The sequence below is a fragment of the Micrasema longulum genome, unplaced genomic scaffold (assembly GCF_059751315.1).
Source record: "Micrasema longulum isolate JH-2025_06_02 unplaced genomic scaffold, ASM5975131v1 h1tg000780l, whole genome shotgun sequence".
Classification (NCBI taxonomy): domain Eukaryota; kingdom Metazoa; phylum Arthropoda; class Insecta; order Trichoptera; family Brachycentridae; genus Micrasema; species Micrasema longulum.
Genome location: NW_028277973.1, coordinates 163,601 through 179,967, shown reverse-complemented (window position 1 = coordinate 179,967; position 16,367 = coordinate 163,601). Strand labels below are relative to the sequence as shown.

Genomic DNA, 16,367 nt, shown 5'->3' with positions numbered 1-16,367 from the left:
TACATAGTAATTTCCTACTAAGTATTATTTATTAGACTAAGATTTATTTATATAAGATATGGCGGCAGACGACGATAAATAATGGAAAATTAAAACACGATTCTCAGAAATACTAGCAGTCCCAATACGAATGTACATTATGTTTTATATTTTTAGCAATATGGTTTTTCCAAGAGATTCGGCGCGGTTTGCGATGACTCGATCGTCAAATTCGTTTTGTCGACATCTTCAAATTACAAAATTACTGTTCTCGGTAGGCCGCGAAATTTTATGCAATTTAAAAAATATATGAAATCTGAAATAACCTCAGAGTAATAATGCGTGAACCAATAGAAAAGCCCTATCACTATGTTTCATAGAACGCAAGCGATGTTGGTTTGTTGGTTAGCAACCAATTGGTGGCCATTTTGTTTTGTTTGACAACATAAACATAACGGTTCAATCGGATGCTTTTGTAGCTGTGCTTGGCTTTGTTTGTAAATAACTTGCACATTTACGTTATAATAAATAAAAATCAAATTATTATTAATATTAAGTTAGTTCATAACATCGTAAGAATTAATATAAACTTTTAATAACAATACAATTTTTTAATCAAAATTTCTCAATAACATATTTTTTCAAATTAATTCGAAATATTTCGATCTTTTTTATCTCCTTAATTTATGTATTTATTTATTTGACGGACTTATGCAGTCCGTTCTAACGATGGTAAATACAATTTCTTATAATAATTACAGACACTAATAAAATAAAATACAACTAAATAAAATTAAAGCTAGAACAAAAAAAAAAAAATTACTACCTCAAGACAAGATCCGGTCTATCTTAGTGAATTTTCAAAACTATAAAGACTTGCACCAAAAAAGTTCAGATCTTCTCTCGAGTTTACAATACGGCACAATCAGGCATTGGTGCATGCAAGCCAAAGTTTGTGCTGTGTTGATCGAGGAACAGCACATTATTATTTCGCAACCGGCGGATCGGAACATTAAATGCCACTTGTTCCAGTAGGGATGGTACATCAATTGAGCCATTCAACAAATTAAACATAAATATGGAGTCAATGTTATTTCTACGTTTTTGTAGACTTGAGATTTTTAACATTGACTCCATTTCTCCGTAAGTGTAGTCTCCCCTCTCGAGGCCAATCATCCATGCTACTTTTCTTAGCAAACTATGTTGCACCGATTCGATATGATTTATCCGGCCTACATAGAAGGGAGACCAGACCAATTACTTTAGGTGACTCTTTGTACTCACTCACTCATGACTATGGTGAATTACAGTATGTTTGGTTGCAGCAGTAGGAGCGTCAAAGGTGTTAAAGGAGTCAGTTTTCACAGGTAATCGATTCCGAATATTTTCCCATGATTTACATTGATTTTTGGCATTTATTGTCCCGGCACGTGTATTGTGTTGCTTATAAACTTTCTAAGGAAAGTATAATATAAGTATCAACATATTTACTTCAGATACTATTTTTTCTCAATTTAGGGGATAAATTTGTGAATTAAAGTATGTTTACTGTTGATAATGACAGTTGATTGAGGGCAATATGTCAGGGTCGCACTAGGCATCCATATAAAGTTTGAGTTTTTATCGAGTAGAGGTCGATTAAAATTTTACTCGAAAATAGCAACGTTAACCTTGAAATCACATCTAAAATAACGTGTCCAAATTTCAGGCCGCTACCACTCACCATTTCGGAGATGTGACGGACAAACAAACAAACTCAACACAGGACTTTGGTTCAATGGAGTTGGGATTTATGTTTCAATAAATATAACATAAATATATTGTGAATAAAATGAATAAATAAATAAAAAAATTAAAAACACACATGTATTTTCAGTTATATAAAATAAATATAGGCGAATTATAGAAAAATAAATTGGAATAACCCTGCAATAATAAATACACAGGTGCATATTTAAAAATATTTACAATGAAAATTAATTTGAATTAATTTCAACAGAGGGAAAACATTTTTGAGAAGGGAATGTGGAAGTCAAGGCATTTACAGGGCTTATGACCTGCTATTGGCTGTTTAAGTGGCCACTTTACACACTGTGTAACATTCACCATTCTGCCCATGTTTGAACATCCACATTTCCTCAACTATTCCATCTGTTGACTTTTGTGAAGTAAAAGAGCTGAAACCTTTATCACGTGGGTGAGATTCATCCGGCTGAACCAAATCACTTACTAGGCAACGCCTGAAAACAATTTTCCAATTTTTATACTTCTTCTTTTACCAGGTAGTAATTCAACAATGTTTGAGTATGTCCAAATGCTTGAACGAAATCCAGCCAGTCTGCAAGCATTTGGACATACTCAAACATTGATGCAAATTAATATCCATTAGGCAATTCACGACCTGAGTACGGCCCATTATTTTGGTGCGAACCGTAGCTAACTTAATACTTAATAGTCATAGAGTGGTTTTCCTAAATTTGGGCTGCTCTATAGCTTGGCGCATTATTACTCTGAGATAAAAACCTACCAATATGCACACGGTATGTCATTTATGACGCCATTGACTAAAAAAACGCAATGAGGAAATTCAGTGGTTTTTTATTTTCTTTTTTATTTATTAATAGACTATTAAACTAAACCTACACATACATAGAAAATGTTGATGTATGCAGAAAACGAGGAAGACCGAGAAAGACATGGCACGATCAAATACTTTAAGATGGACATTTCAAGAGTAGGAATAATCGGCGTGCGTGCATGAGAAGATGTATGAATGTAGAGCAAGCGAGGTCTGTATTCAAAGACGGAGTGATATGGCGTTCTATCCTGTCTGCCTTTCCCTAAGGGGAAACGGCGTGATGGTTTCTGGTTGTTTATAACATATATCGTATTATCAGCACTACGATCTTTTTTAAGTTTTGTATTTCAGTAATTGAACATGTTTAGAAAATAAATTGTAAACATATTCTATTTTTCATACAGAAAACTTAGTTTTACTTTGTAGATAAAATTGAAGATAAATTGTATCTTCCCATCATAATCGAGGCCCTGGACCTGGGCCGCGATTATGACCGGCTATCTTCATCGGTATAATATCGATATTTATGCATGAAAGTGTATATTATATTTGTGAGAAAATTCAACGTATCTTCGTCAGTAACCGGTAATTAAACATGTTTGGAAAAAAAATGTTAACATATTATATTTTTCATACCGAAAACTAAATTTTACTTTGTAGATAAAATTAAAGATAGATTTTAACTTCCCATCAGAATACGTACCCTGGGGTGGAATTCTGAATCTCCTCTATCCCCTAGAGAGTGATCAATTTGGGAATTATTTTTTTTTGCATGCACCTAAACTTTGCTTCATTTATGGACACACATTATTAAAAGTCAAATTAATACGGACACGTGAAACCGTATATGAAGATTTTCATTTAGAACATTATTGCGCTCTTAAGTATTACCCAAAACACTCAATCAGTTTGAATTAACCAAACCGTCTTCGTATTTTCCGTTTTTTTGTTTGTTTTATATTTCATTTGACGTTTATTAATCAGTGTAGCCATTATATAAAGCAGTTTCGTCGCGTTCAAAAAATAAAAATCCCTAAATTAACCACTCTCTGTGGGGTAGAGAAGATTCAGAATACCACCCCACAGACTGATCATCTTACCTTCAAGTAACAAAATGATCAAGAAACGCAGATATTTTACCATGTAACCTGACAGAGCAGACTCACGAGCTTATCGAGCTTTTCTTTTGTCTCTTTCGCCGTTTTCCCTTTCAAATAATAGTGTTTAATCACTGCACGAAATTCGCTTTTTTCAATTTTTCAAGAAACACAAAAGTTTTTTACTTCAAACGACTGCAACAAATAAACTAATCGATAATTTCGGGTGACATTTTAACAGCTGCCGTTTGACAGATCGCAATTTGGAAAAAAAAAACTTTTTTGTGTTTGTCCTGCCATCTAGCGCTAGGTACACCGCAAGACAAATAAATTTACGAGTTCTCAAAAAAAACTAAAATTGACATATAATGAATTATTCTTGATATTTAATTAGTTTTTTTTATATTGTTTGACATATGTGATGACTACTCGTTATTTCAAGGTTAAAATAAAAAATCTTACTCATGAATTGTACTTAGAAATTGCCATTATATATCAGGTATCAGATTACCCGAACCTTAGAGACCCATAACGGTTCATTTATGGTCGAGTGTTTGTGATGGAATAATAAAAGACATGTTATTTTTTAATTCATATTTAAGAAGTAGGTTCTTATCGCTTTATTTTAAATTAAAGTATTTTACATTTAAACATATTTATAACATTTAAAAATATTTAGTACTTAGTGAATTCACCTTTATTTTTTATAACATGTAAAATTCTATTATTTAGAGAAGCGTAAAGCGAATCTAAAATTTCTGATGTTATTTCTTCTTCCCAAACTTGAATTAAGTTTTTTTTTAATTCCTCAATGTTTTTTGATTTTTTTTTCCCGACTTTTTTTTTCATAATCGCCCATAAATTTTCTATCGGGTTCAAATCAGGGCTATTCCCGGGCCACGTCAACGATTTTAAGCCAATTTTCTCCTTGAATTCATTGATCTATAAAAAAACAATAAATTATTTATCATGTGGTCACAAAATGCATTTAAAAATATATATATTTGTACTCACAGTGCGGGCTCTATGGCACGGCGCAGAATCGTCCTGAAAAATTGGGTCCGCGGTATACTGCGTAATGTCCTCGATTGTTGGAATAATATGTTTTTTTAACACTTTTTTGTACTGAATGGCATTCATCGTACCCTGTACAAAATTTAGAGGTCCTAAACCGTATGCTGTCATGCACCCCCAAATCATCACGTAGGGTGAATGTTTAACGGTTCGAGTGACGCACGACGGATGATATCTTTCCCCACGTTTTCGTCGAACTATCTTTCTGCCGTCTGGACCAAAAAGGTTGAATTTTGATTCATCAGAGAAAACAACATTTTGCCAATCCTCCAAGGTCCAATTCTGGTGCTCTTTCGCCCAATCCAGTCTAGCCTTCTTCATTTTGTCCGTGAGTAATGGTTTCTTTGCGGGACTCCGTGCTTGGAAACCATGCTCCAACAGCCGCCTGGACACTGTTTTTACTGAAAATGTTGATGTGCTGGTAGACTGCACCTCTGCGTGTATTTCAGGTGCCGTTAAAAATCGATCGCGCATAACAATTTTTTTTTATTAAGCGATCATCTCGGGCAGATGTCACGCGCCCCCGTCCGCTTCCTTTTTTCCGTTCTATGGATCCAGTTTCTTGGATTTTTTTAAATAAAAACCTCACTGCACCTTCTGAATACCCAACTCGACGAGATATTTCACAATTAGATATGTTTTCTTGCGACAATGTGATTATTTTGGATTTTATCGCAATCGACATTTGCTTTGCACTTTCCATGATTGTTGTGTTATGTTCACTCAAACGCGGGTAAAACAAGACTGTTGAGACATTTTAAAATGTAAATATTGTAGAAAGGTGACACATAGTGTCCTTAATTTATTAAACAAAAGAAAGAGGTATCGATAAAGGATTTCTTAGAAAAAGGGTTCAGTAAAGTCAAGGGGCGCGGTAGCAGGTAAACTCGTAATTTTTTTTGTCTTGCGGTTTAGCTTCATTATCAATCCGCCCTCGTATATCAATTTTCGTATTCTATCGTGCATGTAGACTCATGTGATATCATAGCAACACAAGACTTAATAGTGAAGCAAGTAGATTTTACTTAAATTTAACGTAATAATTTCATCATCATTATACCTCTTTGTCCGCTTCCTAGTTGGAGCATATGGTGTCCACAAAGGGCCCCGGGAAACTCTGCCAGCTGCTAAAGTTCATTATTACAAGAATTTCCAAATAAACAAACCAGCCGCGTGATATCCGGCGGAGCATAGCCTATTTCACACATATCATCTCAATCTAAACAACACGGTAAAATTATAGTAGATTGACATTTATTAGATTCGTTTGTACCTATTTCAATTTGATAATATTATATGTTTTTCGTTTTTTTTTTTTATTAATAAAACTCGATAGTTAATGATTTTAATAAAAACATCAATAAAAACGCATGGCTTATTAAAAAAATAAAAAATATTGGTGTACTTACAATTTACCTAAATTTTTACATTTTAATGGTGGCCATTTTCAACGAGTTGTAAATAACTCACTATTAGAAAATGGAAATCAAGTTGGGGTAGAGTGGGGTTCGAACCTCGGACCTCTGATCCGTCAGTCCGCAACACTAGTCACGGAACCACAATCCAATTGTAATTATAATTTTATCAAAATAATTATTAAAATTTAGAGAGTACTCTCAGGTAAAAATCCAGCAAAAGGAAATCGACTGGAGATTATAGTCTTTAAAATATAGCTTGATTAGAATGACAGCTCTCAAACTAATTTCATTAGTGATGGGAAATTACTGATCACTGGTCAAATCGATTTTATCAGTTATTTCATGCAGTCATGAAACTCTGTTTCCGAAAATTGATAAAAAAAACGAAAAAACAAGCCTATTATAGTGTGTTTAACATAATTGTTCACCAAAAAATGAGACATTTATACTTTTTTCATGAACAACATCAAACGAATATTTTTTTTATTCGGTCAATTTACATTGATCAATTTGTCCTATCTCTAACGTTTTTGCAAAATGATGCAACCTTGTAAGAACGTCGTTAATATTAGGTTTATTTTAGTTTTAAACCTGATTTTATATATTTATGTTGATTTATGTTTCAAGCATTGTAATGAAAAAATAAATTAACACGCCAGATACAAATGATTTTTCGTGTGTCAATATAAAAAACTCCTTTGACGTTACTACAAAGTTATGTCGTCACTTTTTTTGACAGCTGTCATCCTAATCGTGTTACATTTTAAGGACTATAGTCGGTCTCGTGGTGTACAGGTTATTGCGTTTTCCAGGCATTAAATAAACAAATAATTGTAAAACAATAAATAACGATCCACCGTGTGGTTTTTTATCACTTCGTGTAGATTTTTGCCGTGGTTTCAAAAGGGCCAATCATGCGACATCACGCAGTGGGCTCGCGGTTTGCACGTGCACAGCGGTCCAGTCTCTGTGAATGTACGGCGGCTTCTTTATCGTGTCAATACTCCGTTTGTATCTTATATTATAGATACATTTTCTTAATCACTTAAGATAATATTTAGTTTTATATAAATTATCCTTACACTTTATAATATTCACCAGTCTGAAGATGCCCATTAGAGGGTAAAAGCGCTAATTGGTCAAAATAAATAAGTGGAAGTGTACCAAGTATTTTTAAAATTAATAACTCATATGTATATATTAGTTAATACAGCATTACAATGGGATTCCATCAAGAATTGTCAATAAATCATTTAAGTCAAATGTATTGTTTATTATTGTTAATTGAATCGGCTTCGACTGTGTTTTCCCCCATTCTCTATGATTACCAAATGGAGCTTCTCGCTACTATCCGTGGCCCTGATATAGGTCCTGTCGGATATACAGATCTGGTGGCTTCCAAAAAGAATTTCGAGGCTTTTAAAAAGTTTTCGGCGAATTGATCATGTCCAATCAATTTAATCCCAGTCAGTGAAGAATTCACTTCCCTCTTTTCTCAATCCAATGAAGTACATATTATGTACTTCTGGATTACTTTCTTTCAGCTCAAAGATACTAAGGCTACCAGATTACAGAGAGCTCCTTCGGGCAGCTTTTCTCGTTTGACAACGACCAAATTTTCCGTGTGTGTGGGCACCGCCAAGGAGACTTATGTCCTCAGATGCGGTGTGCGGTATGTGGTGGGAAAGCTGTATATAAAGAAAAACTGATATTTGAGTACGAAAATGAGTTTATTTGCGTGAACATTTAAAATGTCTTCGTCGGTAACCTATAATTGAACATGTTTAGAAGAAAAAACTGTATGAACATTCTGCTTTTCATACAGAAAACTTAATTTTACTTTGTACATAAAATTAAAGATAAATGTTAACTTCCCATTGTAATCGGAGCCCAGCTCTGTTAATACCTACACTTCGACATTTCCTTATATTTTTGTCACTGGTTCCATTTATGCGGAAACCGCTAGAAATTCGAAAGGAAATTTTGTCCTCGACTGCGGCGAATATTGCTTGTACTCTCGTATATTTACTATAACTTTGAACTAAACAAAACAGTGATTCCGTCACACCGAAAAGTTGCGAGAATTCGTGATTGCCTGTCCGTTCACAAAGCGACGCTTTTGTTATTGTTCCTTTGTGATCGCATTAAATTATGTTATCAAGATAACCCGAGAAATAAACAATGCCAGCATTATATCCAACAAGGTTGTCCATAATATTATTATTTCAGCGTGGACTGAGGTCGAGATATGATACGGAATAAAACAAAACATTATCATTTAAAATCAAACTTACCTATGTGAGCTAGGTCGATGATCGGTATTTGACATTTGGAGAGTAGCGTCTCGTCGGGCTGAGTGGGTGCGATCATTTTGCTGTTCATCTTGAAAATATTGCACCAGAAAACAAGAAAGTAAGACTATCGAAGTAACCGGAAGATTGAGGATTATTAGCAAAAGTTTTATCGACTCGTGTCCATTCAGAAACACTATTAAATTCTATTCCAAAAAACTTTGACAATCGAGTCTGACTGACTAAGAAAATTTCAAATTTCGCGTTTTCCGTCTCTATCGAACGCTACACGAAAAAGGTGACGGAAAATCGCGCGCACACGCAGAAAACGTACACGGTAATATGTCTGTCTCTCACTTACTCCACATCCCAGTGCGAGACGGACAGCTGTACGTATCTCGGAGAGAGAGATCTACGGAACCTCACGGCCGATCGGATCGAGAATAGAACAAAAATGGATTAAGAAGCGCTGTTAAAGTTTGTTGAAATTATGGATAGTTTCTTGATTGTTTCTTGTATAGAAACGTTCGGAACACATTTGAAGAACTGTATAATGTTTCACTCGGATGTAGAACACTACGTCGAAGCGAACGAAGGATCGGTTGCTGTTACACATTAAAAAGTTTTGCTATGCAACTGGCGACGCAAAACTCGGGGAGACCACTATTAAGTGTTTTTTTGAGTAACGAGCCGCGTGAATTCTGTCCTTCTTAGCCTTGATGGAGACGTTGAACTGTTGAGATTACTCAGTAGAACTCGGTGACCGAACACCAAGGAGAAACTGCTCTCACGAAGTCTGTCATATGGGCCCGCAAATTCACTCCCAAATGAGAATGGAAGCCAGCTGAAATCCTTTATCGGTTTGTTGCGAAATTTAGACGCACGGGTTCTCGCGAAGTAACCGACATTTAATCAGACTCGTTACAGATAAGATAACTTTTTATTTGAGGAAAACAATACTGGGACAACAATAGCTCGAGTGACACGTTATTGAGATGCGATAAAAGTTGGTGGTAAAGCGAACAACGGACACGACCGATCACAAGTAAAAACCAAATTCAACTGAGCCCCGTGATTGGTCACAACGACGAGGCATTCAACTTTCTGCTTCCCGCCGCAAAATACTAAAAACGTAATAATAAACAGCTACACTTCTCTTTTTAATTTCCTACAATAAATGAAAAGGATATGTAAACCTTTATATTGTATTTGGAATTTCATTCGGCTTCTGAAATCTAATTTAATATGAAAACTTTTCAAATAACCACGAGGTTATGTACTAAAGTTTAATAAATTTTATATTTTTGCCACAGCCACAATAAATCAAATGGTTTGAAAACCGATTTTAAATAACATGTATTTAATCATAATCCGATGTGATTTGTTGACCGATTTGATCATTGTTTTTTAAGGAAAGAGAGTTTAGAGTAAGTTCTTTAAAATTCTTGTAATTATAGAATTATAAAAGTTTTATGAGTCATTTTCAATTTTTTAGTTTTTTTAATCATGTAGCAAAAGTGATATAATCTGTATTATGAAATATTTTGGAGTCAAACCATTATAAATACATCAATTGCGTATTATAAATATAACACTTCCAACAATATGCTTCCGATGACAATTTAATATTTGTAAAAAAAACGTACGCCGAGGACCTGTCTTATAGAGCAAATTTTTTTATAATCCCTATTTTTTTTTTTTTTTTAAACATTTTTGTAGATTTTCATACTGTGGTAATCTGTAAAATAAGTTAAAATTAATTTGTGAAATTGACCTACTAACGAACTGAGAATAAGGAGTTCAGTAGGACTGAAATATTTTCATTTCAGGACAAAGTAGATACGGTACCTTCCGGAATATATATAATTATTTTTGTTGCTAGGTTTTGGACAGTTGTATTGTCTCTACATTTAAACCTGTCACTTTTTCTTTGCTTTGTTTCTCAGTTATCGTTCTTACTAACAAATAATCTATGGTTATCTAGTGTCAAAATGTGTTTGTACTGTTATAGTGTTCGAAGTTTTTTGATTGTCGTTAAACATTAACTAATCAATTTCAATTTTAAGCTAATCAGTATAATTTATTCAATAATGTCAATGTCCGTTAATAACTCATCGGCAGTCAGTACAGCTGTGGACAGCTTGAGTCAGGCTTTGAGTGCAAATATCATTCCTAACCAAGAATACTTGTTGCAAGTTAGTCAAAATATATAAATAATTAAAAAATATCACCGAATTAAACAAAAAAATACGTATTCTGTAAATAATGTATTTTTTACATTCTTATCCCAACAATTAGCCACTGTTTATAATATATTTGTAATATTTTTCTGTTTACATTCGTTAACTTTCCGCACCTAATGTTATCACCCAAAATCGGTTTTATTTTTGTGAATTGTCGTTGAGGTCAAAACCCGTTTTTGTTTTTTATCCTATGAACCCAGGACCTCAAGAATGGTAGGCGAAGGCGCCAACCACTACACAACAAGGTGGACTTATCTCTACTGGATTTTTTATTCAGGATTTTTACCTGAGAGTAGTCATCGAGTAGAAAATACTCGTCCAGGGTTCCGGTTCTATTTCACACACAGAATTGCATTCTTCACCTGCCTGGACATGGAAAAAATTTAATAGACTCTTCTGCAAAATTATTAATTTGTCTTTTTAAATGACGATGTAACATCTACATTTGTATTTCCAGGGTTCCGTTCTAGATACGGCTGTGGAGGTTCTCCTCCACCGGCTGCGAGGGTTGTGCGACAATGTGGACTCGGGACCCGAGACCTTCAACGACCAGGAGGTCTGCTTCAGCCTTAGTGGACCTACGCAGGCAGTAAGCTGAACTTTGTGCATTGTTTTATAAAAAAATAATATGTATTTACTTTTTCGATGCTACCATGAATACTGCCGTCATAAGAAAGAAGGACGCATCTAACATTTTTTCGAAAATGAGTTAAATACATATTAGGAATCAGGAAAAAAATATGCATCTACTGGTACTTGAATTATCTTCCTAAAATAACCACAGACCTTTTATTTTAACTAATAAATGAGACTTAACTGCAAAAATTCTTGAAGATTACTAAATATAAAAGGCTGTTCTGTCTTATATAATTTTAAAAGACTGATTAAAATACTTATTTTTTCTTCCATTCCGTTTTTCAAAACATCTGTAATGAATGTACCTACTCGTATTCAATCAAATTTAAGATCTGCTGGTAATTTCGAAGTTAATTGATTATTAGGTCGGCGTTACTAGTAATCAGTATGAGGACAAGGCTGATATATTTGGTTCTGGACTTAATTGTTACAAAACGAGTCTTATTTCTCTTTTTCTCTCGCAATATAATTCTTAAACTTTTAAAATGTTCTTCTTTTTTACTTTTTCATATTTATGTATATATTTCGCAAATATTTTTGAATGCTTATGTGTATTTACCTACTTATTTCAATTGTTAAAGTTATGTAATTTTATCATTTTTTGTTTTGTATTTATATATGAACATATGTATTTTTTTTTCATATTTATGTTCAATATGTGTTGGCAATTTATGCCGTTTATGTAAAAATAAATAATATGAGATAATACAGTTTCAAGAAGCACAGATCTTTCCATCTACAGGTGTAGTTATAAACCTATAGTTTTAAAGATCTGTATATTCTGAAACTATATATTAGTTATGTAATAACTTATATTTATATATGATTTATTTATTTATGACAAAATACAAGGTTTATAAACTTTACGTATTGCATTACATTACATTACATATTTTATTTGTATGAAATATTCCCAATCAGCAAAAGTGCTGGTATGAGGGGATATTATATATAACACAATAGTTTAAATAAAAAGTTGATGAAATAACATCACATATCACCCGTCACACGGGCTGTAAGAATTGTTTTATTTAGGTATTTTTTAGGTACGTATATGTTTTGTAAAAGTTACTAATTAAAAATGCTAACTACACTACCACTTGTTTATTCAACCAATTAGCGCTTTCATCCTCTGACGGGCATCTTCAGACTGGTGAACAAGTGGAAGTGTACCAAGTATTTTTAATTGGTAACTTATATATAAATATAAGTTATTACATGATTACAATGAAATTCCATCAAGAATTGTCAATAAATCACTTAAATCAAATATACATTACTGCTTCAAAACAAATTCAAGTGTCTTAAAACATAGTCTTTAATTTAATATATTTGATTATTACTATTGTAATATTTTTAACTCAGGCGGCCCCCTTAGTACTGCGCGTCCGCAAGGCTCTGGACTACCCTGATATGCCATACCAGCTTCGATACATCGGCCAACCCGAGCTCGGAGACAAGAGTCGTCCCACCGTCGTACGCTCCAGTATAGATATCGCCTGCAGCGGTATGGTGGTGGAATTCCTCACAGAACTCGGCTGCAGGGTAGACTTTGAATACAGCATCAGAGGTGTGCATTGCTACTACTTTGTGTGGTTGAAATTTAATAATTGGCACTTGTTTTCAGCAAAGTAGATCAGAGTAGTTAGAAATTAAAAAAGCGCTAAACATTAACAAGAAAATAATAAATAATCGAATGAACAATATTTCATGTAGTTCACTACTATTTCTTTGCCGAGAATAAATGCAAATTATTGAATTTCAACCCCCCTCACTCCTCATACCATATCTCTACAAACATAAAATGCTACTAAGCATAAATATTATTTAATTTATTACCTTCAGATGTATTAGATGTATGTATTTATTTATTTACGGACTTATTCAGTCCACACAACAATGTCAAAAACATTTCCTTGTAATACTTACAGGTGCTTTTGAAATAAAATACAACTAAAGGAAATCAAAGCTAGGACAAAAAAATAAAATAATTACTACGTCAAGACAGGATCTGGTCTATCTAAGTGATTGTTTAAATCTAGAAAGACTTCAATATGTTTCTTTTTTGGGTGATACCGTGTGTGTTGGATTGGCTACCTTTGCGGGAGCCATCTTCAGGGTAAACTGAGTGAGAAACGTCGGAACAAATCCAACACTCACGGTATCACCCAAAAAAAAAACATATTGATAACAGTGACCGTGAAAACCTTCGCACCTATTCTAGAAAGACTTACATAAAAAAAGTCCAGATCTTGTCTCGAGTTTACAATGCGACAAAATCGGGACATTGGTGCATGCAATCCCATATTTTGCGCTGTGCTGATAAAAGAACAGGACATTATTATTTCGCAACCGGGGGATCAGAGCATTGAATGCCACTTGTTCCAGTAACGATGGAACATCAATTAAGCCATTTAGTAAATTAAACATAAATATGGAGTCAATTATTATTTCTATGTTTTTTGTAGACTTAAGATTTTTAACATCGACTCCATTTCTCCGTAAGCGTAGTCTTCCCTCTCGGGTATTATGCATGATGATTTATGGCACTGGTGAAATTATTTAAAAAATGTATTGATTTCTGAAATTTACCTTTATAAGGGGAGCATGTGTAGCTCCGAAACAGGTCAGTTAAAAATGATGCGTGTTATGATTTATTTAGATTTAAAATCTTTAGTTTAACTTTTATTTAAGTTGCGACGTTGCTGTAATGTGGTTTTATTATTTCTTTTAGGTTACATGTTTCGCAAAGGAAGAATGAAGATCACTGTGGCCAAAATATTCAAAAATACTACCATATCACAAAGCTATCTCGTGGAACTCTCGGTAAAGTACAAAGATCATTTAAAAAATATTTTTATTATCATAATATATTTTCCAAGTCCGCTCCTAAGTCATTTACAGTGGAGTAATTTAATAAATACAAAACTTTAAAAAAATCATAGCGCTGATAATACGATACACAATTTTTTATTGTTTTTAATTTCGTTTTTGTTTGATAGTCTATTAACAATTTATTTTTTTTAAACACTGAACTTCCTCATTACAATGGAACTGGACGAAGTATTTTTTTAATTGTAATGATTTCCAGGTTTTGGCGCCATCAGGTCAGGATGCCATTGCTGAGGATATGAGAGTCTTCGCAGACCAGCTACGGCCACTAGTACAATTAGAAAAGATTGACTACAAAAGACTGGGCCATGTGCCATAAATATAACAATATATCAATAAGTTCAATTCCATTATTACCCGATTATTAATTTTCATATACCGACTTGTCAGAGTTCTATGTTTAGTCAGGACTCTTTTATAGATTTATTTAAATCTATTATTTGCACAGATAGATACACGAATGTCACATACAACACACATCAATATAAAAAATCAATACATGATATTAAAATATAATGGGCCTTACTCCTAAACTTGGCATAAAGTTACACTTAAGTATAGCGGTATAACTCCGATGGGAATAACATCCTTATTATAGTGGTAGAATAAGAATGGTTTTCCCATCCAAATTATACCACTATACTTAGGCATAACTTTACGCTGAGTTTATGAGTAAGGCCCTTTACAAATTAATTTGATATATTACAACAACGTTGGATAATATTTTAGAGAAGGAAATATTCAATTATTATTCAATTCAATTAATTTATTTTAAATATAACATATACATTACAAAAATATATTCAATACGTACATATTATAAAAAAGAAAAAAAATACACGAAAGAGACTCATGTCAAAGTAGTAGAAGAATCCTGCTCCGGAAAACCCCTTCGGATACATGGAACAGATCAATATCCAGAGCGATGTTGTTCAGCATAGCGGTAGCCCTTCCAACAGGCATAACCATAGGCAGGTTGGTCCTGAATATCGGAATATGAAACAATCTATGCTGACGCTGTCTTAGGTAATTATCAGGAACATACAAACCAATGCTCATCATAATTTCAGAATTATCGATCATACCGCGCAACAATCGATAAAAATGTGTAGTCAAATACACATTCCTTCTAGTCTCTAAACTGTTGTAGCCAAGCATACCCTGGAGAAACTCGGTCGGGTAGAGCCAAGGATAATACCCGCACTCTCTCATGTAGAGATATCTCAGAAACTTCTTTTGGATTTTCTCCATCATAAGAGAGTACTTCAGGAAGTCTACGCCTGTACGGGGCTTATGACCTGTCATTGGCTGGTTTAAGTGACCACTGTACACACTGTAACTTTTACAATTTTGCCTATAGTAAAAATAATAATAATAATAATAATAATAATAATCATATTAAAATTTATTTCAACAGAGACGGAAAACTTTTTTGAGAAGGGAATATGGAAGTCTAGGTATTTACAGGGCTTATGACCTGTCATTGGCTGGGCCAGTCTGCAAGCATTTGGACATACTCAAACATTGTTGATAATAATCATAGTTTATTAACAAAATAACAATTAATTTATGTACTACATATACACTTAGGTAATAGATTTCTCTGGATCATGTCTAGTCTGCCTAACTAGGTACAACCTGTTTAAAGGCAGACATTTTTATGCAAAATAAACAATAACATTACTACCTACTAGTGTACTAGATAATTTACTATACAGTTATACAATATTAATTTATACCATTTATTATTTAAAAATGTATTTTTAGTAAATTTTCCGATTTTTCTCAACCTAAACCCAGTAACCAATTTTTTTCAATAGAATCCGGGTCATGGTTTTAAAATGTTCGGGTAACATATTAAATATTTTGGGGCCCAGAAACCTGAAATTTCTTTGCCCGAATTCAGAGTTTGTGGTAGACCCCATGACCCATCCTCTAGTTTGACTTCTGGTAGCAGGTGAAACAATTCAATCAGCTGGATTTTACCAAAATCAATAAAGGTTTGAGCTTATTAACTTCACAAAATCAACAGATGGAAGAATTGAAGAAATATAAATGTTCAGACATCGGCAGAATGGAGAATGTTACACAATGTGTAAAGTGGCCACCTAAACCTGCCAACTACAGGTCACGGGCCCTGACTTCCATATTTCCGTCTC

At 33.7% G+C, this 16,367-nt stretch overlaps 2 protein-coding genes across 2 annotated transcripts in view; one reads left to right on the top strand and one right to left on the bottom strand.

Moving 5' to 3' along the window:
* Nucleotides 1-9,501, bottom strand: part of LOC148279023 (uncharacterized) — a 61,570-nt gene extending 52,069 nt beyond the window's left edge. The window contains exon 1 of the mRNA XM_088230556.1: nucleotides 8,441-9,501. Within this exon, the coding sequence (XP_088086682.1) occupies nucleotides 8,441-8,528 (88 nt within the window). The 5' untranslated portion in view covers nucleotides 8,529-9,501. The remainder of the gene's footprint in view (nucleotides 1-8,440) is intronic.
* A 903-nt stretch (nucleotides 9,502-10,404) lies between these two features.
* MED18 (mediator complex subunit 18) lies at nucleotides 10,405-14,559 on the top strand. The gene is made up of 5 exons (XM_088230555.1): nucleotides 10,405-10,632; nucleotides 11,138-11,269; nucleotides 12,682-12,886; nucleotides 14,051-14,142; nucleotides 14,408-14,559. The coding sequence occupies exons 1-5, from the start codon at nucleotides 10,528-10,530 to the stop codon at nucleotides 14,525-14,527; spliced, it is 654 nt and encodes a 217-aa protein (XP_088086681.1). The 5' UTR covers nucleotides 10,405-10,527; the 3' UTR covers nucleotides 14,528-14,559.
* The last annotated feature ends 1,808 nt before the right edge of the window (nucleotides 14,560-16,367 follow it).

Excerpts from the sequence above, each read along its gene's own strand:
- MED18 (XM_088230555.1), top strand. The coding sequence starts at position 10,528 with ATGTCAATGTCCGTTAATAACTCATCGGCAGTCAGTACAGCTGTGGAC. Across the intron at positions 10,633-11,137 it reads ACCAAGAATACTTGTTGCAA|GGTTCCGTTCTAGATACGGC; the intron begins GTTAGTCAAAAT and ends TTGTATTTCCAG. Across the intron at positions 14,143-14,407 it reads GCTATCTCGTGGAACTCTCG|GTTTTGGCGCCATCAGGTCA; the intron begins GTAAAGTACAAA and ends AATGATTTCCAG.